Raw genomic sequence first — 23165 nt, forward strand, 5'->3', positions numbered from 1 at the left:
CATCTGGGTAGCCCTGCATGACAAACATTCGCCTCCTCAAGTGCTGAAAAAAGCACAGAAATCCAGCTATAAGGGGTGAGTGGTTGTAAGATAGCAAAGGAGAGGGAGGAAGGCTAGGATAGAGAAAGGAGTGAGGAACAGTGAGGTATGAGGCAGAGAAGGGGGGGGGGGCTTTCTGTCTCTGCTTATCCACCAATCGCTCCTCTAGTTTCCTGTTTGGTGGAGCCAAACAAGGAAAGGGTGGATGAGGTGGAGCTATGTCGAGGTGAGTTGGTCTCATACTGGAGTCCAGTTGAGAAAACCAGCTGAGAAAAAAAGAGCCAGCTATCTCCCTGTTGTCCAGGAAGTTTCCCCCCTTCCTGTTACAGCCCTGTTGTGGCTGTTAAATCATTCCTCCAATCCTCCCTCCCACACCTGGCTGGGGGCAGCGTGTCCCCTAAATCCACTCTCGGGCTGGTAGGACTGTGCTCCAGGCTCCCGTAGCTTTGGAAGAGGAGAAACTTGATTTAAATGGGGTTGTTGTCCCCATTTTACACAATACAGCGCTTCATCATCTTTGAACGAAGAACGAGTTGACCTTTGACCACAGGTGGGGTTGTGGTCAGATGGTAATCTTCAAGTGACCCTCCATGAGCTGGTCTCTTGTCCTCTACCTGGCGTCATGGCGGCCAGTCAGACAACAATAACACACCACTAAATTAGGCATAGGAAATGAAAACATTAACATACAGTCCATAATAGGACTTCCTGCTTCTTTGTTTGATCTTTCTTCCATTCAGTCTGTCCTTTGTCTTTTTTTTTTTGCTTGTCTCCATTTTCCTGCTCATCCCAGGTTGAGGACATGATAAAACTGTGAGGCACTTTAGAGCCACACTCTGACACGTGTGGTGAACACACACATACGAGTACAAATAGAGAAAAACACACACACAGACACACAGAAGCACACACTCAGATAGTATATAGTCTGATATACTTTACTGCAGACACACATACTAACTCAGTTGAACCCGACAAAGTCTTGTTGTGTTAAAGGTGCATCGCTGGCCGCCATTGTCCAGAGTGACAGAGTGAGCCAACCAGCCGCCACACTGTTCGCCAGCACTGACAAACCTCAGCCTCTGATGGGCCAGTTTGCTGATCAAAGCTGCCGAGGCGGCACCTACAAGCTCGTCACACACTCCAAATCCTCATCCTCCAAAAGCCTGCTGTTCTTCTGCCGTGCTCCTGCCACCACAGCTGAACTTCTGTGGGGCCTCTCTTCTCTCACATTTGGCTCTTCCTCCTCCTCTTCTCGCCCTGCCCCTCTAGCTAGCAGTTCCTGTCGCTCCTCTATAGAGGATGGACCGTGGATGTAGCCCCGGCCCCCTCCAGCCTCTGCCCCTGCATCGCCGGGACTCAGGCCGGCGACTCGGTCCCTGTGCGTTGCAGCTGCTGCTGCATTGTGGCAGGGGAGGCTGCCGTTAGGGCTGTGCTGAGAGGTGGAAGAGGTGCTTGATGTGGGGTTTGTGGCGGTGTTGCTGTTGAGAATGTTGCTGGCTGCATGCTCCATCTCCTCGATGGTCATGTCGCAGGCATCAGCTAACTCGGCTTTGGTTGCCTCAATGAAAGAAGGGTCCTGGGCAAAATGACCCAAACCTTCTGATATAAGAACCTTTGAAACAAAGAGCATAAGGAAGAAAAAGGGAGGAGGCAGAGAGAGGAGTTAGTGCCTTTCTAAAGCCTTTGAAAATCATGTTTACTCTACAACCACAAGTACATTTTAACAAGATGTTGTCTGATGGGCAAACATGAAGTCCTACATAATTAAGAATGAAAATAAGCAGCATTTAAATGATATGCACTGTAAGTCTTTTGAGAGTTAAGATTTTCCTCATTCTTCTTTAGTTTGGTCTTTGGGCAAAGCCTCTGTCTGTTTTCTCCATACCGCTTAAATCCTTTATGTCCTTCCCACTGTATTAAAATACCCAGAAACTTTTTTTTATCCACACTGACCCTTCGTACACTTTTATGAGGTTTTGTGTGATTTGGGGAATTCGGGAACTGAAGAGCTGATGTCAGACTGTCTTTGGCTAATATGAACAATACCTTTTCAGTGAGAAATAGAACATTTGTACTGCAGACTCATAGCAAGTGATAACAATTTAAAGATCACAAAGAAATGCAGGATTTGACAGCTTTTAGTCATTGTCATAAAATTTTCAACAAGCTGATTTTTCTGATGGTTCAGTAGACTACTAATTAGATTACTTCTGAAGATAGTTACATAGTTTTGCATTTGAAATCATCGAAGTAAATGGTTCTGAATACAAATACACGTGGAACTTTTCAAACGTCAGTAAAAACGTTCAAAAACCATGTACCATTTTTCCACTTCGGAATTATTCGCTATCTTGAGCTGAAGTGTCATATTAAGATGTTTAAATACTTTCACAAAGCATTATGACTGTTTTTCTTTCAATATGTATGCTAATAGATGTAGATGAGATGCAGGAGAGACGTACCGCTTCCACTAGACTGCCTGCACTGCCATGAGACAGCGAGCTGGGGTCCTTCCCCAAGAGCGATGGTACAGTGAGTGACACCGGCCGTGGTGCCCTTTGACTGGGAACCGGCGTGGGGCTCGGACTGTCCACTGGGCTATTCCCATTACTGTCGTTGTACCTAAGCCCAAGGCATTTATTTGATTTTAAAAAAACAAGAGGTTCTGAATGTACACTACCAAATGTTATTTAATATTAAACCATTGACGTTTCGGTCTTACCAGGGCCCACAATTTACAGAAGGCAGGCTGGTATTGAGCTTCTCATGAGAGTTGGAGCCCTCTAGTCTTAGAGAAGGAACTCGCTGGTAGGAGGCATCACCGCATTGGTCTACAAACACAAAAAAAGAGGAAAATAGGAAAGAAAATCACAACAAGTACAAGGGGAACTCACTGTGAGTAAAACATCCAAATTCTGGTTTCAATTATTTATTTTCCTTTTGTAGAAAAGGGAATTTTATATGTACCTGTGGGGTTAGCTGCAGGCGTGGAACACAGTCGGCTGAAGAGGGTAGGTGAGTGACTCCTTCTCAAAAGGGGACTCAAACCTGCCACTGCAAGAGCCTGGAAGAGAAAACAGAAGAGGGCAAAAAGGCAATTATAATGCAAGTGCAGTTAGTAAAAAAATGTTTTCTTCAAAATTTCAGTTTTTTGACTACAGGATCGCTCCAAAAGGTAGTTCTATCACTAGAAAGGTAGAGGTCAGTTTCCTGAAGCTGACCAGGTTCTTTCCAGAGCTTCTGTGAAACCTAACAGGAATTTCTGACTAAATTTTTCGTGACCACTTAAATCGTTAGTTACTTTCCCAGATATTCAACAAAACTTGGAAAAAAATCAGTGATAGTTCCAAAAACTACCTGTACACTACAAAAGTTACAGAAAGTACTTGATGTTCTACAAGCATTCCAGAAAAGCACACACAGGGTCAGTGTGACCTCGCTAGACCGCGCACAGAGCAAAAAACCCACAAGATCGAAATGACTCCATTTCTTAAGACCGGGGGAGGGTCAAAAGATTGCATCAGTCTGTTTTTTTGTTTAGCTAGATATAATACTTTTGAAAAATGTCGTCGACGTTTACTACCTGGTGATGTACAAGATGTAAAGGTACAGCAGTCTTCTGCGAGACATCTGGCCTTGTCTGCCTCCGGAGACACTCCAGATGGAAGGAAGATCTCCGTGCTGACAAGTCACAAAAAAATGCAAATGTACAAATTACAGCCTGTATATTCATACAGAAGGTGGCTGCACAAATTTCTGTGTACATGAATCTGTGTACATACTCAGGGTAGTTGGACAGAGGAAGACTCTTCGTGGAGACTGCCACCCTCCTCCTTTTTGCTCCCCTACTTCTTCTGTTTCCTCCATAGGAGTGAGCTGTTTACATGTTTCATCATGATACACCAACCTAATAAGGGTACAAATAAATGCACAAGAAGAAATGAAATCAGCCTTGTGCTCTGATCAGATGCAGGCTAAAGGCTAAACTGTGAGTGTCTTTCAGCAGTACATGTCAGAAGAAAGTGAGTGCTCATCGTCCTGGTACTCCCTGTCGTCACCATAACTCTCATCGTACGTCTCCTCTGTTGACCCCTCCCCTCTCTGGATGATTGGCAGACGACTGTCACTCGAGTCCGAGCTACAAATGAATCGGCCAGCGACCAAACAAGCACAGCAAACAAACACAAACAAAATTAACACAGACACACATCACAGATGGAGGCACATTGAGAAACATATGCAAACACATAAAAAAAGCAGCTGATTAGCAAAACAGCAATGAGCTTCAGAGGAGAGGGATTTAAAAACCTGGAGTGACTTGACTACTGCAAATGGAAAACGGTAGTAGGGGAAAAAGCCTGCAGAGAAGCAACTGGGATTTATGGTTGTTTTGTTGAAGCAAAAAAGGTGAAGAGCACTGAAGACAATACTTGGAATATGAGAAATGATAGCCAGACTGAAATTCAGACATCTTTGAAAAGCATATGAGAGAATAATGTTCAGTTGAATTTCACCGGCAAAGGCTCTGACAGCATTCAAAGAACAAATTGAAGCACATTTTGTTTGATCATAATGTTTTTAGAATATTGTCTGAGGACACTGAAGAGTAGTCTTTTTAAATGTGTTTTTGTGATTCATTCTTCCTGATAGTTAGTATTTGAGACTCCTTCTGTGTCACCATATTCATGTTTTCCTGCTTTCCTCATGCTTAGAAAAATGCTTAATATCTTGGGTCCATAGTGTCATTCCATGTTTTTCTGATTTGGCATTTGAAAAGAATGATTACAAAGTCAATATGTCGAAGGCTGTCAGTTCTGTTTCATCGCAACAAATTGCAGAGGTTTTTTTTAAATCAGGAAAGGCTTTCAAACATGTCTTATCAGTTGGATCCGTTTCATACTCCAGATTTTCGCTTTAAGGAAACATTCTGACATTTAAATTTCTGTCCTTTTCTTCTTCACCAGAGCGTTTGTATAAAAGCACAAATTTCCCACAACCTGCCTTAGCACTTGAAGTTACCATGTCTTGAATATATTGCAAAAAATGAATTCTGAAATATGTTTTGTTTTTGTTTTTTTCTTATTTGTGCAACAAAATGTAAATATATTCAGAAAACATTCTGGTAAAGAAAAATAAAATAAAATGTCAGCTATTTCAGGTCTCCACAGCAAATTCTGGGTTAGATCAGAGTTCAAGTAAAATGTTAATAAAACCATTCAGGATGACTGATCAAGTCATAATGAAGCCTGTCCTGCTGCTATGTAGATCAGTCTCTCTGAAAGCTTACATTGATTTATGTAAATCACCAAATCTCATTTGTGGTAAAAGAAAAGGGAGTAAAGAAACTTAAGATGAAAGAACAACATGAAATACATAAATCGTAGTTTTTTTAAGAACTTTAATATTCTTATTGGCTATCTGATGCTGGGCCGGATCGCCAACATATGTGGATAAAGTGCTGTCTGAATATGATCGTGCAATTGTTCAAATATCTAAATATAGAAAATATCCAACTCAAAAATATTTGGGTTACCAGTCAGATGGTCAAAATTTGACATACAGGTGTAGAAGGATTTTAAGGCTTGATTTTAAGATGTATTTATTGAACAGCTTGTATATGTTCTTGATGATATATTCCACAAAACGGATTGATATGGAGCTCAGTGCATGGCCCAATTTTCTGAGCTAGTTGAATCCAGATATTTACCTACATTGAAACTTACATTAAATCAGGCAAACATTTTTTTCAGTTTTAGGTCACGATTACCAAAACATATAAGCCTAAGTACAGAAAAAAGATAATCTTTAGAGGATTTTTTCATTATTTTTATACATTTTCTTTGTAATGGACATTCTGCAACTTGACTTTGTTGTCCTGAAGACATTTCCTAACTAATTTGAAGGTATATTTAAGGTCATTGTCCATCTGGAGGACCAATATCCACCCAAGCTTTGAATTGAATTGAGTAATTTTACTTTCTTCAGACCACAAAGGCATGAAGTTGCCTTTGTGTGCATTTCCACTTCAACCTATTTGCTATTATGTACTCACAGATTTTTCTGTGGACTATAACCCAAAGTTATTCATGAAAAATTTGCCAGAGAACTGTAAGAAATGTGCTGTTCAACAAATTCTATATTGTATAGACTTCCTGGCTTTTGTTTTTGTTTTTTCGAAAAGAAAAATACCTAGATGCAATGCTACTTGATTATCTATTGGCTGAAGTTTGCAAAGTAGCCAATCCAGGAGCATCACTCCTTGGTTCTGATTGGCTGGCACAGATGTTAAAGTCTTTAGATATTAGCTTCAGCAATAATGAAGATTGTGTCTGCTGTGCACGTTAATGCATGCTCAGTTATATTTGCAACCTCCTCTATGGTTTTAGTTTGGTTTAAAAAATGACAGTAAGCTTTAGAATATTTAATAAGGTTTCTGTGGAGGTGTGGAAGCTAGTTATGTCTAACCCAGACCTGCTGTGATGTTCAATAAAAGAGCAGCAGCAGAAGCCCTCAACAGGAGAGGTTTGGGCATGTTGCACCAAACAGTCCATCTGTGGCTTTGGTAGCTGATTTTGAAGCTGCACTGCGAAGCATGGCTTTTGCTATAGCAACTACCACATTATATGCATAGCAGCAAGTGGCATTGTTGCACCTTGACAGCTATGCTTCTTTGTAAAGCATCATAAGATTTTTTTTTTTCTGTGCGCACCCGGGAAGCTTAAAGAACCCACACACATTCCCTCTCTGACCCCTGGCAACATACCGCATGAGGGTGTCATAAAACATCCTGCTTGCCAACAGAAACAAGAGAGAAGGAGAGAAAGCAGGTGATGAAGAGAAGAAAATAGTGGACTCATTTATGTCTGGAGGCAATTGAATATTTGTAAAATTATGTCAACTCTATATTGAGGATAAACTTTAAAGGCAAGAGTAGGAAAGAAATTAAAGCTCTGAGGGCAACAGTCGCGTGAAGATGCAGTTAGGTTTTTAAAGGGGATTTCAAGACTCACCTTTTTGGAGGGAAACACCAGGCTGATCTAGGTAGTAGGATGGGTGTGAGGGGCTGGTCTGTGTGCCCATCCACCGTGCTTATGGACGGACTTGGGAATCGACTGACGCCCTGGGTCGTCACTCCAGCCATTCCAGTGTTATTGGCGTTGTTGATGTTGGCGTTTGAACCTGATGAGGAGTATGATGAAGGGGTGAATGTGGTTGAGTCCATCAGCTTCTCGTGTGATGGGCTTTCCCCTTCGCACGGAGAGCCTTTCTGACTTATGTGCAAGGGACGTTGAGTTGTGAAGGACTGCGGAAAGGACCCACGGCCGTCAGTCTGGTTGTAGTAGTTGACGTGGTTGCCAAACAAGCCACCCGTTCGCTGTTGTGTAAAAACACAGAGGACTTAGTTACAGGCGTAGAAAAACTTCCTGAGAACAGGTCAAAAACTCTTTCTATATTTTAGTAATGCAATGCCTTTCATAAGTAGTAATAGCTCTTGCCTTTTTCACATTTTGTCAATAAACTTTGTATATTGATGAGAATTTGTTTCAGAAACCAATTCAGAACCATGCATTATTGAAATGATATATTTCTTTACCTTACCTCCTCTATTACAAATGTTTTTGTAATAAACAAATGCGTTTGTATTCTGTCTAATTTACTCTGAACCTCTGAAAAGAACAATACAAGTACTTTGGATGTATTTGTAACAAGTTTTAAAAATGTTTTATTTCTGTCCTTACATTTTACAACCTTCCACCACTTTGTGTTGGCCTATCACAAAAAAACCCAATAAAATACATTGAACTTAGCTTTTTGAATAGAATGTGAAAAAGATGAGGTGATTGCAGTACTTTGTAATTGTAGCACAGTAATGGCTAATTATCAGAAGTGGGACCCAGTCATTGTGTTGGAAGTAACAAGTAAGTCTCAAGTCTCTCCACCCAAAACTTGATTCAAGTCTTGAGTAATTTTGATCATTTATTCAAAAATAATAATTTTGAGTTTTTTTTTAACTATTTGAAAAGTTGCTTTTGTTTTCCAAAACAACCAGCAAGAGAAGGTGACCTTTTTTTTTTTTACAGTAAATATTAACCAAAACAAACAAAATATCCAGTAAATTTAGGAAATATTGAGCAAACTGATCCGTAAGTCAATTTCTATACAAAATACAAGTTATTTTCTTTTTAAACAACTGGAGTACAAACCAAGTTAGATTATATTTTATTATATTAGTAACATCAGATGTTCTGCTGGCTTGGTGTTTTATTTGTAGTCAAAGCGAGATATCTCATGATCTCATTGGAGCCTGAGGCTTTTCATGCTGTCATTAAGGTTTGATTCTTCTCTAGGTTTCAGCCTACATGTTCCTAATTCAAATAAACATTTTTTTCACCCTCCTTGCAGTCTGTGCAAGCAAATTCAATAATTTATAGTATCTTTGTAAAGTTACTTGTGGGATTATGAGAATTTAAAAGCCACCTCTTTTATCTTCTAACAAACTTTCGAATTTAAAAGCCACCTCTTTTATCTTCTAACAAACTTTCTGTTTGGTTCATTGGTGTGAAAGTCCAAATCAAGTCTAAGGTCTTTGATTTTGTCAAGTCTAAAGTTTGTTAAATTTGTGACTTGAGTCTGACTTAATTCGAAGTCACATGACTTGAAGCCACACCTCTGATATTTGAAGCAGTAATCCTTTACTACACGAAAATGCAAAGCAAAGACCATCAGTCATTAATCAATCAAAGCAGCAATAAAGCCAAAGCTAAAAGAAAAGGGACAAGCGCTATGTCATAAAAAGTCTGATGACAGAGTAGTTGTTTCATTTCGAGATCAAAAGTAAACCAACTATTCAGTTTTGTTTCTTCATTAATAAGAGGTAAACTTTTTCAATGTAAAAATACAGTTACAACCTAAGTAGAGCATACAAAAACCTAAAATTATGTTGAAAATTAAAGACTTGCAACTCGATATTTCACTGAAGAGTAAAAAAAAATCTCTCTATACACAAACTTTTTTTCTTTGGTAAACAAAGATAGTTCAGTTTCAAAAGCAGTCACCATATTTGGTAGTCACTATAGACCTGAAGTTGGAGTGATTACCAATCCTACAAGACTGCACAATTGAAGTTTAGGTGTTGGGGGAAAAGCATGTCTTCAGATGAACTAACTGTCTGCTGTTGAAAAGACTTGTGCATTTGTTGCTGGTTCAGTTCAGCAAATAGCTGGATTTGGACTTTTGCCTGTTTTTCTTGGTGAAAATGATTAAATTCTGCCTGTCCTAACGTTGAAAAACACTAATATTAAGCTTTGGTTCGGTCCACTCTTCTTTTTGCATCATCACTTACTTACTGCCAAATTATATGATGCAGCAAAGCTATATGGTGGGGCATGCTGCTTACGTAAGTCTCTGTGAGGCATTGAGCACATGCAAGCATGTATCTTGGTATAGATGGACCCTCAAGCTGGCGCCAATTGTCTCTTTCTCTCTCTCTCTTTGGAGAGTGAGTGGGGGTGTGTGTATCCAACCTTTACCCTGAAGATATCGTCCTCAGATGCAGCTGACACGGATTCCTTCATGCCTTTATCTATCTCCTCCTCCACGTTCAAGTCTCCAGAGATGGCCCTTCTGATCTCTGGTCCAATGTCATGAAGCGTCCGCAGGCCCGCCTTCACACAAATCAAGCACCATCAATTTCCACTCTCTGCTTCCCTTTTTTAAAAAATATACAATTCATCAAAGCAAAACACAAAACTCTAGTGAGTACCTGCAGAGAAAGGGCAGTTTTGGGAGGCACCTTGGCCACCAGGCCTTGTTCTTTTCTCTTCTTAAACTTGCGGAAATATTCTTGGATGAGGAAGGTGGCGTAGAACTTTCCAACTGTTACTTCATCATCTGAAAACCAATTTAAAAAGTTTTAAATTTAAAAAATAGTTTTAAATAATCCAGCACTTTAGTTACAGAGAAATCACAGACATTAAGGAGAGTACGTACCACCAGCAGGGGGCACTACTTGATCCAACAGCTTCATGCTAGTTCTCTTCCAGATCTTTTTCACAATTGCTCTTAGCTCCTCGTTAGCCTGCTCCAGATTACCTGGACAAACAATACACAACACACAATCAGTATATTTGAAGAGAAGCTGCCTCACTTACAACTGAGGCCTGAAAATGTGAAAATACCAAAAATAACCCAGTTCAAACAGGCGTACTTGTATTATTGCACCTAAAAATGTTTTTCCTTTTAACCACCAAAGTGACTTAATTGTCTTCCATTTCCTCGGAAGACTATTGTTTACATGTTTTCTATCTTGATTTGACTAGTTTTGTGGAAACTGTTTGCTCTTTTTTGTGTGTTACCTTCTGTCTTGATCCTGAGTGCAGTTCTGACCAAAGCAAACAGTGTGGCATTGAACATAACCGTTCCATCGCTGTTCAGAGGCATATTCATCGATACCAGGCGCTACAGGAGACCAAACAGTCATGAGTGTAACAGTGAAGACGTACAGTAGTGACAAACAGTTGTGGAGCAGATGGAAATAGTTATATTTTTAATGTTGTGCACATTATACATTACAGATAAATTAAAGAAATTAGAATAAATTATTTTTACCTTACATGCCACCCTGTGTGGACAGAGCTTTCCAAAGCCGAGGGGAGGCTGAATTCTCCGGAGCAAGGTGACCACATCAAGGTGTTTTATCCTCCCCCTGAAAACAGTGAAGAAGTCGTACTGTAAATTTGACCATATATCTATTTTCATGCTGATTTTATTCGTGCTCACTTAAAACTTACTTAGCCTCTGGGTCGTATTCGGCCCAGATTCTCTTGAACTCATCAAGATGATGAGGCCCCAAAATTGACCAGTCACGTGTCAGATAGTCAAAGTTGTCCATTATTACAGCCACAAAAAGGTTGATGATCTGGAAAAGGAGGACAAAATCAGTCTCATTCCTTCCAGTTATCAATAAATGACATTTAAAATTTTAAGCTTCAATATTACAATCTGAAAAAGTAGAATAATTTATAAATGAAGTTCCCTTGCTCAGAAAAATAACTTTTTGTCGTTTTGTTTTCTGCACTTACCAGAAAGGCACACAGCATGTAGAAGCTGACAAAGTAAATGATGGCAAACTGGCTGCCACAATCATCATGGTTTGTGCTGTTTTCATTGGTTGACCCTTTCTCGCATGGGTGATTGGGCGAACACGCCAGCATGATCTCTTGCCATGCCTCACCAGTTGCACATCTGATAAGCACAACAAAAATACAAACATGCAGCATGCAGAGATTCATGCCAAAATGTTTAAATACACAAAAAAAGAAAAGCAAAATTGCATGTAAAGATGTACGTAAAAAAACATACATACACATACATAGAGGGAGACAAGAAAAAATACAAGTGTGAGCAATTTCAATAGCAACTTCACACTTTTATATACAGTGCCTTGTAGAAATATTCATGCCGCTTAGACTTTTTTCTTTTTTTTTTACATTTTCTCATTAATATGATATTTTTTATTGTACTTTATTTGAAGTTCATCATCACAAAGTAGTGCAGAAGGAAGATGAAACATACAAATTAGAATACAATGAAACATTAATAGTGTATCTTGCATTTTTTTTTAAATTCAGCACCATATTTTAAACCAAAAAAATAATAGTAATATCAGCATTAATACAGCTGTTCTGTGAAGGCTTTGGATAATGCTCTGGAGAACACTGAAGAACAATGGGGTCAACCTTATGAACAAAGAAAGTCAAAAACAATGACATTCGCTCTGATTGCGCTAACCTGAAGAGCAGCAGCACTGCCTGAGGGAACGTCTGGAAATTGTTGTTCCTGTTGATTTGCGTGTTGTCCCGCAGCGCTATCTTACCAAACATCTGCACAGTAGGAGCGGAGGGGGGAAAAGGGGACAGTCACAGCGTTCAGCAAATGATGTCAGCATCGTCAATAGGGCGTCAGAATTAGAGGCTGGCTGTCTCCAGCAAATCAAATCAAACTGCAACTCCATATCAAGAGGGAAAGAGACAATACAACAGCTTACGCAAGCAAAGAAAATGCAAGATAAGGGCAACAAAAATAAAAGAGAGAAGAAAACTGGTCAAAAGAAGTGAAGAATGACGATTTGACTGACTCCAAGTGGACAGACGAAACATGAAGTTCTGCTACAGGAGACGAAAGGAGAAAGCTGACCACAGGGTTCGGACCAGCAAGGGGAACAGCTTACCTGCATACCGATGACGGCGTATATGAAGAAGAGCATCACTATTAGCAGAGCTACATAAGGCAGAGCCTGAAAAGAGGAGAAAAACATCAGTGCCCAGTATTTAGAAGTCCAACACTGCAGACCATTCACTTTTAGTTCCCTTTTCTTATGTAGTTATAAACCTATTGCTATGAGAGGTTAAAAGTAACTAGGTGGCTCTTTAGGAGGTAAAAGTGAATGTGTCTGAAGTGGCACAGCACCAAAAACAAGCCAGCAGAAACCATCTGACGACACAGAAACCTTAAGACAGGAACTGATCTCTAAATTTCAGGCATCAGACCAGCTTTACCAGAGATCAACTGCTGAGCTGTTGACTAAAATAGCTCCTGCACATTGGTTAGTCAGGCCAAATCATTGTTTTTAACAACTACTTAAGAGTAAATATTATATAGAGAGCCAGAAAACGTCATAAATTCTAAAACAATAAACTGATAGGTTGATGAGTGATTTTGGGATGCCCCCATACAGTAGAAATGCACAACCAAATACTGATGATGAAGTTGCCTTTAAACTTACAGTGCAACGAAAGAACATGTAACTCTTATTTAGAAATAAATCTCCCTCACTTTTTCCTGGAAAAGTGAGGGAGATTTATAAAAGCCAGAGCTATAGAGGGCAAAGTTTTCTTTTATAAATGTTTCTGTTTAAAACTCTCTTTGCTTCTGGATTATGATGCAATTGGAGTCTTGGCTTAAGGTTATTTTTGAGGACTGTAGGTGGAAGTTTTAGAGTATTTTACAGTTAATGCCATAGAAATTGACAATACCTATAGAGGAGTCAGCAATCAGCTCATGGAAGCAACTATGAACTAATCGTAAGCCTGAAGTTTCTTAATCATTCATTTTTGCATGTGAGAGTTTTATGAGAGCAGAAACAAGAATTTGAATGCTGCCAGAACTGTAAATTGTTGAATTACTATTTTGAAACGATGAGTACTTCATTGATGTTTTGGGGCCTACATGACTTTCAAGAAACTGCTTTTAAATCTCTTCATAGGGTATTACAAGAATTGGCCCAACTTACCAAGCACAAGAGAGAGAACAAATTCCCTTTTGTCTTTTATCTACAAGTCAATCAAATGATTTAGATTTTTTTGGTGCTTTGTTTGAACTTATGTTAACTTCTGCTTATCTTGCCTATAGGGAAATGATGAGCTTTTAGAGTTAGTGATAGTAGGATGTGTAAGAGTTAAAAGAATTGAGAAGGGAGCTTGAAGATGAAAAAGAAGAGGTGGAGATGGGGAAGAAGCAGAAAAAAGTGTTTATAATTTCATCCCATTTCCCTAACTATGCTGCTGGAATCCAAACCTTCTCTCCATTACCTCCCTCATCCCATCTCCATGACTTTCTGCAAAATAAAGAGCAGGGAGGGATGAGGTAAGGAAAGGAGACATTGTTGGGTTTCAATCGCGTAATCTTAGACCCTCAAACAAGAGCATAGTTTTATAAGAAAGTGCAAAGTGAGTAAGATTAGCACTTGTGCGCTGCCCCATTTTCTCTAGCATGTAGTGTCCGGTTCTCCCCTCACTTGGAAAGATTTGATGAAGGTCCACAGCAGGGTCCGAATCCCTTCCCCGCGAGATAGCAGCTTCACCAGCCTCATCACGCGGAACAGCCGGAAGAAGGTGATGGAGATCCTGGCGTTCTCTTCAGAATTCTGAAGTCCCTTTTGGTGGGGTTTGGTGTTTTTTTTCAGAGGAAAAAAAAACACAGGACGCATGGAAACACATGCAAATTGATAAGGGAGGGAAGCACACGCACACACACACACACACACACACACACACACACACACACACACACACACACACACAGTTCACACAAACGGGTATAAATGGGCAATGACAGACATGCATATATAAACAAAGATATATGAACCACACAGGTCGTTTGTATGCATATTACCATAAACACAAAGACGTGAATGTAAATATGCATAACACACATATAAACACACACACACAAACACACAGAGTTAATAAATGGAAATCAGCGTCCTAAGGAAATCCCATCAAAATCAAACAAGAAAAGAGATCTGGGAGAGAATCGGGCAGTCATGCTTATTTATGTGACTTCATGGAAAAATTATTTGGCAACAAATACAATTATCCAGCAGCTTCCTAATGACAAAGGTCTCTGACTCTTAATTGCGAAACTGTCTTTTTGATCTGGATGGCTATGCTTCTTTATATTTACAGCAACTGAGACTGACCAAAAGTCTTCAACTGCGAGAGGTACAGGTGCATTTTTAATAAATTGGGTTGTAATCGAAAATGAATCTCATATTTGTTACACACCGACATATTTTCAGAGTTTATTTGTATTACTTCTGGTGATTTTGACTTACAGCTCAGCTCAAAATATTATCTTCCAGAGAACTTAATTATTATCTAAGGCCAATAATTTAAAAAAAATTGTCCAAGGGTGTCTATACACTATATAGACACTCAATATTTTGCATAAGTGCTGCAGGCATGCAGCTCATCCTGTGCCTCTGCTGAGGTGCTAAGAAACCCCAGGTTTCTTTAATAGCTCCATTCAGCTCATATGTATTGTTACTGGCCGATCTAGTCCAGTGATACCATCGTTACTAAACCCGGTATTTGTACTTTGGTCAATATTGTTGCAAGGCAAGTCCAAACGGAAAATAAAAGCAGCATTTTCAAAAAGCTTTTCAGTTGAATGAACAATAAAGATTTAGATCATCTTAGACGTGCATGAAGTGGCTTTTAAAGAATTAACTCCAGGCACTCCATGCTTTGTGACTCTCCTCCAGCTCTTGTTATCCCTGCAGTTTGTGTACAATTTTCAACACTTTTTCCTCCATCTACTTTTTTATTATATTGCTCCTTGAACAACCAGAATAGCATTAGTTACCTTAACTTAATTACTGAAATGTATCTTCTTGATCACATTCTAATTTATTAAGATGCACCTGTACATACACGTCCATGAAACTATACAGACACCAGGTAGAATCAGATACAGCATGAAAGCCAAAGCTTGCTCGCGAATTATCATACATCACATCTGGACAACTGGAGAATAGCTAAGCAAACACGTTCATGTCCCATATCTGATTACATCTTCCTGAAACTTTGTTAAACACCACAGAAGTTGCCTTTGGAACAATCAGTTACTTGGCATGTGTTGGAAAATTTGCCTTTTTAAATTGTCAATATAAAATTTAAAAAGAATTCAAATTTGAAGAAAACCCTTATTTCCAACATCTTAAAACTACTGATGCTGCCCACAGGAACTAACAAACGATTAAATATTTAGACGTCTGGCTGAGTGCTCTTCTAATACAGATTTATTTATTTATACCACTTCTGCTTTCTCTGTGTGACAAAAACGGGAGATGTAAAATGCAGCACCAGTTCTCAGTTTCTCTGTATAACAAAAGCAGTAAAAACTACAGAGACGATATGACTAACGGTCTAATTAAAGGGTTGGAAGCGAAGTCCGGACTAACAATAAAAACAGCAAAAATGACAAGAAAATGTTAAACAATCTGAATGTGACCCATGAAACACGGCACCCTGTCTAGAACTTGATTCCATTTTGCCATTTGTATTTTTCCAAGAAGCCATAAAGTCCTCGTGTTAATCCCACAAAGAACACACTGTGCGCTCTTACAAAGAACTGGTCATTCTCCACACATCTCCTTGCAGTTTGGGACAACAGGACATTACACATACCTTTAAAAATAACACTTAGCTAAATTAGGGGTAATTTTGTGCACTAAAACTCGAACATTTTTATTTTAGAATGAATTTTGCTATCTTTAACAATAGAAGTTAACTTCTTTTAAGAGTGGATTTTGTCCCAGACTCCACTGACAGATAAGTGGAAAACGATGCGTCTTTCTCAGGAGTGGAAATCACAGTTCAGCACTGCAAAAAATACCACAACTGGACCACAGTGGGCGCCACTGCACCAATAGAAGAGTTGGGCAAGTGGGCAAGAGAGGTACAGTGACAGAAAGTGTGACAGAGAGAGGAGGAGAGCGAGAAGGAGAGGCTGAAGATGAAAAATAGTTTGATTTAATCAGATACAAACAAAACAACACAATTTGAAACTAAAACATAGACAGATGCAGTGCCTGGCTAAAGAGAACTTTTTCTCATGTTTTGTCACAAACATTAGTGTGGAAGACAAAGTTGCACATTATTTTGAAGTGGAAGGTTTTCTTCTTTAGAAGAAGATAAAAAAACTTAAATTTGCATCATGTATATTCTGTCAACTTCAGGTAAGAGTTTCTAATAGGTGCATCTCTATTCCAACACACTGGAATCAAATGACTCAATTACCTCCTAACGCATATTATCAAATTCAGCAGAAGCCATTTGTTAAATTCAGGTGTGTTGGGGAAGACATGTAAAAGAAAGCTGTAAGATAGAATATTGGGAAATGGAATTGGAGAGCATTTATCTAATACATTTCATTGTGTTTGTTTTAGGTTGTTGTTCTGGAAGATGAAGCTCAATCTTCATGTCTCTTACTAAGTTTTCCCCGAGGCCTGCCCTATATTTAGCTTCAATCATGTTTCCATCAACTCTGACCAGCTTTCCTGTCTCTGCTGAAACAGCATTTTTCCAACAATGGCTTCCAGTTGCCTTGGATTGCACAAAAAATTGTCCTGTCAACAAATTAGTTCACCTGAGCTGTGAACTTTACACTGACGTTAAAAGGACTTCATTGAAAAATTAAGTTACGGCATCAGATAAAAGGGACTGAATGTATGTTTTATTTGTAAATAATATTGAAAACCATAACTTTGCGCCCCCTTTATAATTACTTTGTGTTGGTCTAAAACATTAAATGCATATAAAATATACTGAAGTTTGTTTATAAGGTAATCCTTTTTAAGGCACTGCAGTTAGATGGACAGATAGATAAACGGATAGATGTGCAGGCCAGTGGAGAAGAGAAAAAGGCTGCATGGAGGCGTGATCATGATGACTTGGACCGATGTGAAAGCACAAAAGATGCCACAATAAGAAACACAACAATAAATCTACGTAAGTCACAGAACTCCAGTTATACCAGACCTGCAATACGCACTGTCCCTTACCGCACATTCACACGCACACACACACCTACACAGACATATACAATTATATATATATTCACAATATAAACAAGATGAACAGGAATGTAACTCTGAGCATGCTCGAGCAACAGAAGTAAGATGACACGCCGGAATGCTTTTGATGGTCAGAAAGAGGGACAGAAAGAAGAAAAGAGTGATGGAAAGATGATGGAGGAGGCAGGGAGGCGGGCGAGGTTACCGTTGGGGCGTACCATTGGCCTTACCACATGGGGGTGAGAGGAAGAAGAAGAGGAAGAGGAGGACGAAGAGGAGGAGGAGGACGAGGACGATTCAGCTGGCTTTAAGGAAAGGCAACAAAGATCAGCACCAGAATAGTGCCTGAATGCCTCTCTGTGTGTGTGTTTGTGAAGCCTCTGCCCACACCTCCCACAAACCACAACACAGGAGTTCAGACTTTGATCAACCTTCACATACTGGTGACAGGAGTCATCTCCTCTGAGTCTAAAGGGAGATTTATGTGTGATCTTACGGCACAGGCAGATGGCCCCCATCGCCTCCCAAGGCCACATAAAATCCCTCCCTATCAAAGCAGCGGATGGCTGAAACATGTAGAACCTGTGAGGAACACATCTGTCCAAAGCTTTAAGGTCCTCAACACTTCTTGATTGATAGAGCTGTCTGTGTCTTTATAGGCTGATGTCATGGAAACAGATGTCTCCGCATATGCGATGTGGCCTCCCGGAAGTTATTGTATTTTCTTGCATCCAGCCAAAGACGCTTCAACTGAGACGGCATGTTTACTGAGCGGATCTAGTTTCATGAAGGTGATTATTTTGGCTGATGGTGGCTCGAAAAGTTAATAAGAATCGGTTTTATGTGCATCTCAATGCAATTTATTTGAAGACAATTTGTGTCTATTGCAAGACTTGGCAATAACGGTCTGTAGGGAGACATCTGCTGGTCATCCCTGGGATTACAGCATTTAACACTGGAGCCATAGAGGAGCAAAATGTTTAGTGACACCGTGTTTTAACTGGCCATGTTAAAAAGCCTTCCCACAACTCAACTGCAATTGAACATAATTTTTCAGGCTGGGTTTAAAGAAAGGGGAGGAAGTTAAATAGAAAAGCAACAAACGAAAGGAAGCGAAAATTGGAAAGCCAGGAAGCAAAGAACAGGAAATACTGAATATGAAATATATTTTGGGGAGAAGGAAGGGATTTTAACAAGGTCATACACATAATATGATCACACATGTGTCATGAATAAAGCCTACTAATGTAATATTCACTATAAACTTTAGTGAAAGAGTTTAATCTTTTTGACTGTAATCGATTTTTACACAATGAGATCACTTGGTCCTTTGTCTTCAAACCATAGCTTTTGCTTAAGTATGCTAATAAGAATATTCTAGAAAATAAATTTACTCTGTACAAGTTTCCTTCAAACTAACGGGTAAAATGGAGACGATCAAATTCTAAATTTGAATCAAAATGTGCAAAGTATTGGTTTAATAGTGTGCCTGTTTATGTAACTGTATCCAATACATTAGTTCATCACTTGAATTGCACAATACATAAACAAATATATGTAATTTATTTAAATTCAAATAAAGGAATGTCTTTTGTTACATCAGAAAAGCATAGTCTTTTCTTTGGGTTCTGTAGAGTAAAAAAATCTGTATGGCTGAATGAAAGCTTAAAAATTGTATGTGCTCAATGGATCTGAAGTACATTGTTGAAATAAGCTATAATATATTGAGTAACAGTACTACTACATTTTCAGTTTAATAATCAGGAACCACATGACAGACTTCAGGAAAGCGGTGTCCCCGCGTGAACTGCTACATGTGGTGAACGTGTGTCCAGAACAAACGGAGACAAACCAATCCAATAAACAGTCATCTGTTCAGGCTGTGCAGATGTGAGTGATTCTATCTGCAGCTCCGGATTTACGAGCTTATTTAAATGAACTTGAGCTGCTCTCTCATTGCACATAAAATTTTCAAGCAAAAAAATTAATAAAAATCAGTCAGTTCTATGGGTAACATGGGAGTCCTCTTCATATTGATACTTTAAGGATGTCAAGTTCTCTAATTGTGAGAAATGTTAAAATCATTACATGAAATGTATGCTGAACGACATTTCATGATGATGCAAATAGCGGATTGAGTTGTGAGGACGAAGGAAAACCCATGTTACCCTGCTTGCATTTCAGGAGAGCAAGCAGCACCACAGACCGACGAGAGAAAAAGATAGAGAGAAGGAGATATAAACATCAACAACAGAAGGTAAAGTGAACTGAAAAAGCTCAGAAAGTAAAGAAGAAAGGCAAGAAAGGTAGGAGAGGAGGAAGCATTCCAAAGAAAGAGAGAAATAGATGCAATCCATAACTGGCATCCTCTGCAAGACATCACGCAGAGCAAACCACTACCCAATCTGTTCATTCTAGTTCTACACAAACCAAAGTAAAATGTAAAAGAATCCGACAAAGTTTAAGAAGCACCCGCAGGATGCTGGGGGAGAATTAAAGACCCAGCGTTAGGGAAATGTATTTTTCTTTCAATAGCTGCAAAACAACAAATTCAGCTCATCTAAGTCAACAGGCACCCCACAGAGCGGGAAAGTGGGCGCACCCAGATGGGATGTTTTGGCCTTTTAATTATTTACTAAAGACAAAGTGATAACATTTTAAAAGCTAGTCTGTCACGACACTTCATTTCATTACTTTTAAAAAAAGCATTTCATCTGCTGTGCAGTTGGAAAAAAGGACTTGAACTTTTGTGACTAATGAAATGAAGTGGCAGGCTAACATTTAAAATGGCTATTTAACAGAGTCCTGGTTCAAAACAGGCATTTCTATCAGGATTGAAGTGCGGAGGGTTTCTTAAAAAAAAGAGAGCGAGAGAGAAAAACAAAGTGTAGCTTCGGATACTCAACGCCAAAATTATTAAATGCCTTCAAGTAAATGAAAGAAAAAAGAAAAGGACTTGGTGCATGCCTTTAAATTAGATGTAAGAATAAAAAAAAAAAACAGATTACTCATTCAATTAACCAAATCAATCAATTAATCTCTCAAACTGACCCAATCAGTCAACTAAGGTGCACAATTCAAACCAAAGTGTGCAGTGCAACATCAGTGAACCGTATAGATGACAAAGGTGTATATCACCGGCCCAGTAAACCTCGACATCAAGGTGGCTTTTTTTCAATTGTTATTCTTTTCAACTAATATGAACTGTTATAACAATTTATTTAAAAAACCTACATTCATTTGAAATTAATATTCTGCCAAAAAATGTATTTTGTTAAACAGCTATTTCCTGCAAAACGAAAAGTGCTGGCAAAAAGCTGAATAAAACATGTAATATCCAGATACAGTTGGGAATTTATCCTGTGTCTTTTCGAGGCAGCATAGTCAGCCTCTCCTGGGGCAAATGGATTCCCTTTTGAAAGCCATGAGAAAAAGTGCCAAGCTCATACACTCCTGGGATAAACCAGCCTTAATTTGTATGCAAGAGCCAACTGTTTTCTGAGGTAAAACATGCTTTTCAGCTCAGGGTAGTAGACTGCTGTGCCACAAACATTGTGTACTCGCTTCTTGTCCTCAGTGAAACTAATATCTGATATTATGGGATCATTTCCAACTAACAATATACATGCATCCCTGTTTTCTCGATCGCCTTTGTAAAATATTTGCCTGTCAGTAGCAAACGTAACTTTTATGTGTGTTAAATAAACTAAGGTTGCACCAATCACTCATTCACGACCACTTTTAAGATTAATAAAGATGGCCATGTCTTAGCAGTTAATTTAAGATGAATAACCAGAATGTATAGAGTGGTTTGTGTTACATGTTCACTTTTTTTATTTCATTTTTTTTCTCTCCGTTTTTGGATTGTTTTTTTTTTATTTGGCACCTTTGAAGGTTCACTGGTGGGCGGGGCACTGTCAGCCCACGTGGTTTTCGCTGGGCTCGTGGTGGCCCACCTGAGGGTGACTGAGTGATGGTGGCCTGAATGAAGCTGCTGTTGTTTTGGAGAAATTATGGGATGTACGGTGCGGGAAAGCTCTAAAGGAAAAAGGGGAACCTTCACCTCGGGACGGATCCACCCAGAGAGGAGCGTCGGAAGTTTTGGCCGGGAAGAAGTTTATTTTTCTTTTGGTTTTGATTTGTTTTGGGGGAAAACCGGCTGGACGGTAAACAATTGGAGCACCGGGGAGTTACGCGCCTGCCAAGACCAACCGCCGAGAAATAACGAGAGGTGTGTTTTCAGAAAAAGAGAAAAACTACACATTTAAAGACAAAAAAAAAAAAAAAAAAACTATTACACGGAGCGTCTGCTGAACGATGCATCGCGAGGGCTCGCCCTTCTCGAAAGGATGTCAGCTGGAGTAGGAACTCTGATTGGACAATTAAGGTAAGCCCCACCACACCGGGTTCCGTCAGGTGCCCGTTTTGTTTTAGTTTTCTGTTTGTTTGTTTGTTTACTTTAATACGCACTTCTTGTTGCGGCCCTACTCTCCCATAACCAGTAAAACGGGAAGAGATAAGAACGAGCCAGCGTGAGCGTAGCGCTACGTAAGTTACATGCTGCATTCAAGTGCATGCGTAACCTTGATATATTTTTACTCTAAGTGTAGAATAATATAAAGATCAATTAGTTATTTAACCATTCAGATAATAGTAGATTTTTATTTTATTTTACTTTAATAGAAAATATTCTGAAAGTCTATCCTTTATTTATATTTGTACAAAACATTTTATTTATAGCACATCGATATTAGTCTGTTTATATATTTGTACAACTGTTTATACATATTTATATCCTGTATAGCACTTCTGGATAGATGCAAACTACATTTCGTTGCTTGTACATGTGACAGTGCAATGACAATAAAGTTGAATTCTATTCTTTTACAAACGGTACCTTAGTATCACATAAAGCAACCATTGTCCTTAATATGTGAACACAACAGACACTGAACATTTGACTTTGTCTTTGGGGGAATTCATTCTTATTCAGCCCCACTGCTGACCATAGAGCCTCCATACAGATATTAAGTGAAGTCATGCATACATTTGCATAAATTTCACGGAGTACTGAGTAAATCCATTTATGGATCAAATTCTCCCTCCAATGTATGGACATTATGATAAAAGCAACTTGTAATTTTTTCCCCCCCTCATTTAAACTTCAAGTGTTCCTGGTCGTTTTTGAATTGAGAGTTTTCAATCCTCGGGTCAAAACTGAAAATATCTTCCGCTGTTCTTTAATACTTGGAAGAGTCATGCGTTTTGCATGTGTGTCGATCTGTTCAAAAAACATTCGACACAGAAACGGGCCTGGACATACCACCTTTGTATCTTCCATGCTATACAGTGTCCATCATGCCAGGGGTAATGTTTCGTACGTCCCTCTGGCAGTGATGAAAGATCAGATAATGTGTAACCAAACCAAGTGCTGAAGAAATGCAAAAGTTTTCTATTGACGAATGCAAGAGTCTTTGATGCTACCAACGCTCAGCAGACCGAGGCATGTGCACCTATCTGTAGCCATTTCAAATATTTGGGAATCGCATCAAAAAATTGGCAGTGAGAAGAGGGGAACAGTGTGTTGCAGAACATGCGGTTTACATAATAAAAATTTTGGGGAAAAATGGTGACCGTGTTTTGATTCGATCCTGCAACATCTGTGAATTTCAGTGGCCGTCTCTGAAGTTCACTTGGCTATTTGAAAGCTTGCGAGATAGGAATCAGCGCTCGGTCTGTTTGTGTGTGAGGGAATGGCAGATCAGGC

At 39.3% G+C, this 23165-nt stretch overlaps 1 protein-coding gene across 1 annotated transcript in view; it reads right to left on the minus strand.

The window, feature by feature from the left end:
* Positions 1–774: 774 nt before the first annotated feature.
* cacna1c (calcium channel, voltage-dependent, L type, alpha 1C subunit) overlaps positions 775–23165 on the minus strand; it is a 176698-nt gene continuing 154307 nt past the window's right edge. Inside the window, exons 35-54 of the mRNA XM_055054866.1 lie at positions 17617–17703; positions 13838–13975; positions 12272–12337; positions 11833–11924; positions 11124–11286; positions 10833–10960; positions 10651–10747; positions 10398–10500; positions 10033–10134; positions 9806–9933; positions 9573–9707; positions 7053–7417; positions 6806–6829; positions 4052–4180; positions 3825–3949; positions 3626–3723; positions 3010–3106; positions 2765–2873; positions 2505–2664; positions 775–1654 (exon numbers count right to left, since the gene is read on the minus strand). Coding sequence (XP_054910841.1) covers positions 1163–1654; positions 2505–2664; positions 2765–2873; positions 3010–3106; positions 3626–3723; positions 3825–3949; positions 4052–4180; positions 6806–6829; positions 7053–7417; positions 9573–9707; positions 9806–9933; positions 10033–10134; positions 10398–10500; positions 10651–10747; positions 10833–10960; positions 11124–11286; positions 11833–11924; positions 12272–12337; positions 13838–13975; positions 17617–17703 — 2838 coding nt within the window. The 3' untranslated portion in view covers positions 775–1162. The remainder of the gene's footprint in view (positions 1655–2504; positions 2665–2764; positions 2874–3009; positions 3107–3625; positions 3724–3824; positions 3950–4051; positions 4181–6805; positions 6830–7052; positions 7418–9572; positions 9708–9805; positions 9934–10032; positions 10135–10397; positions 10501–10650; positions 10748–10832; positions 10961–11123; positions 11287–11832; positions 11925–12271; positions 12338–13837; positions 13976–17616; positions 17704–23165) is intronic.

This window comes from Poeciliopsis prolifica, unplaced genomic scaffold, assembly GCF_027474105.1.
Source record: "Poeciliopsis prolifica strain line A6 unplaced genomic scaffold, Auburn_PproV2 SCAFFOLD040, whole genome shotgun sequence".
In the NCBI taxonomy this organism is placed as follows: domain Eukaryota; kingdom Metazoa; phylum Chordata; class Actinopteri; order Cyprinodontiformes; family Poeciliidae; genus Poeciliopsis; species Poeciliopsis prolifica.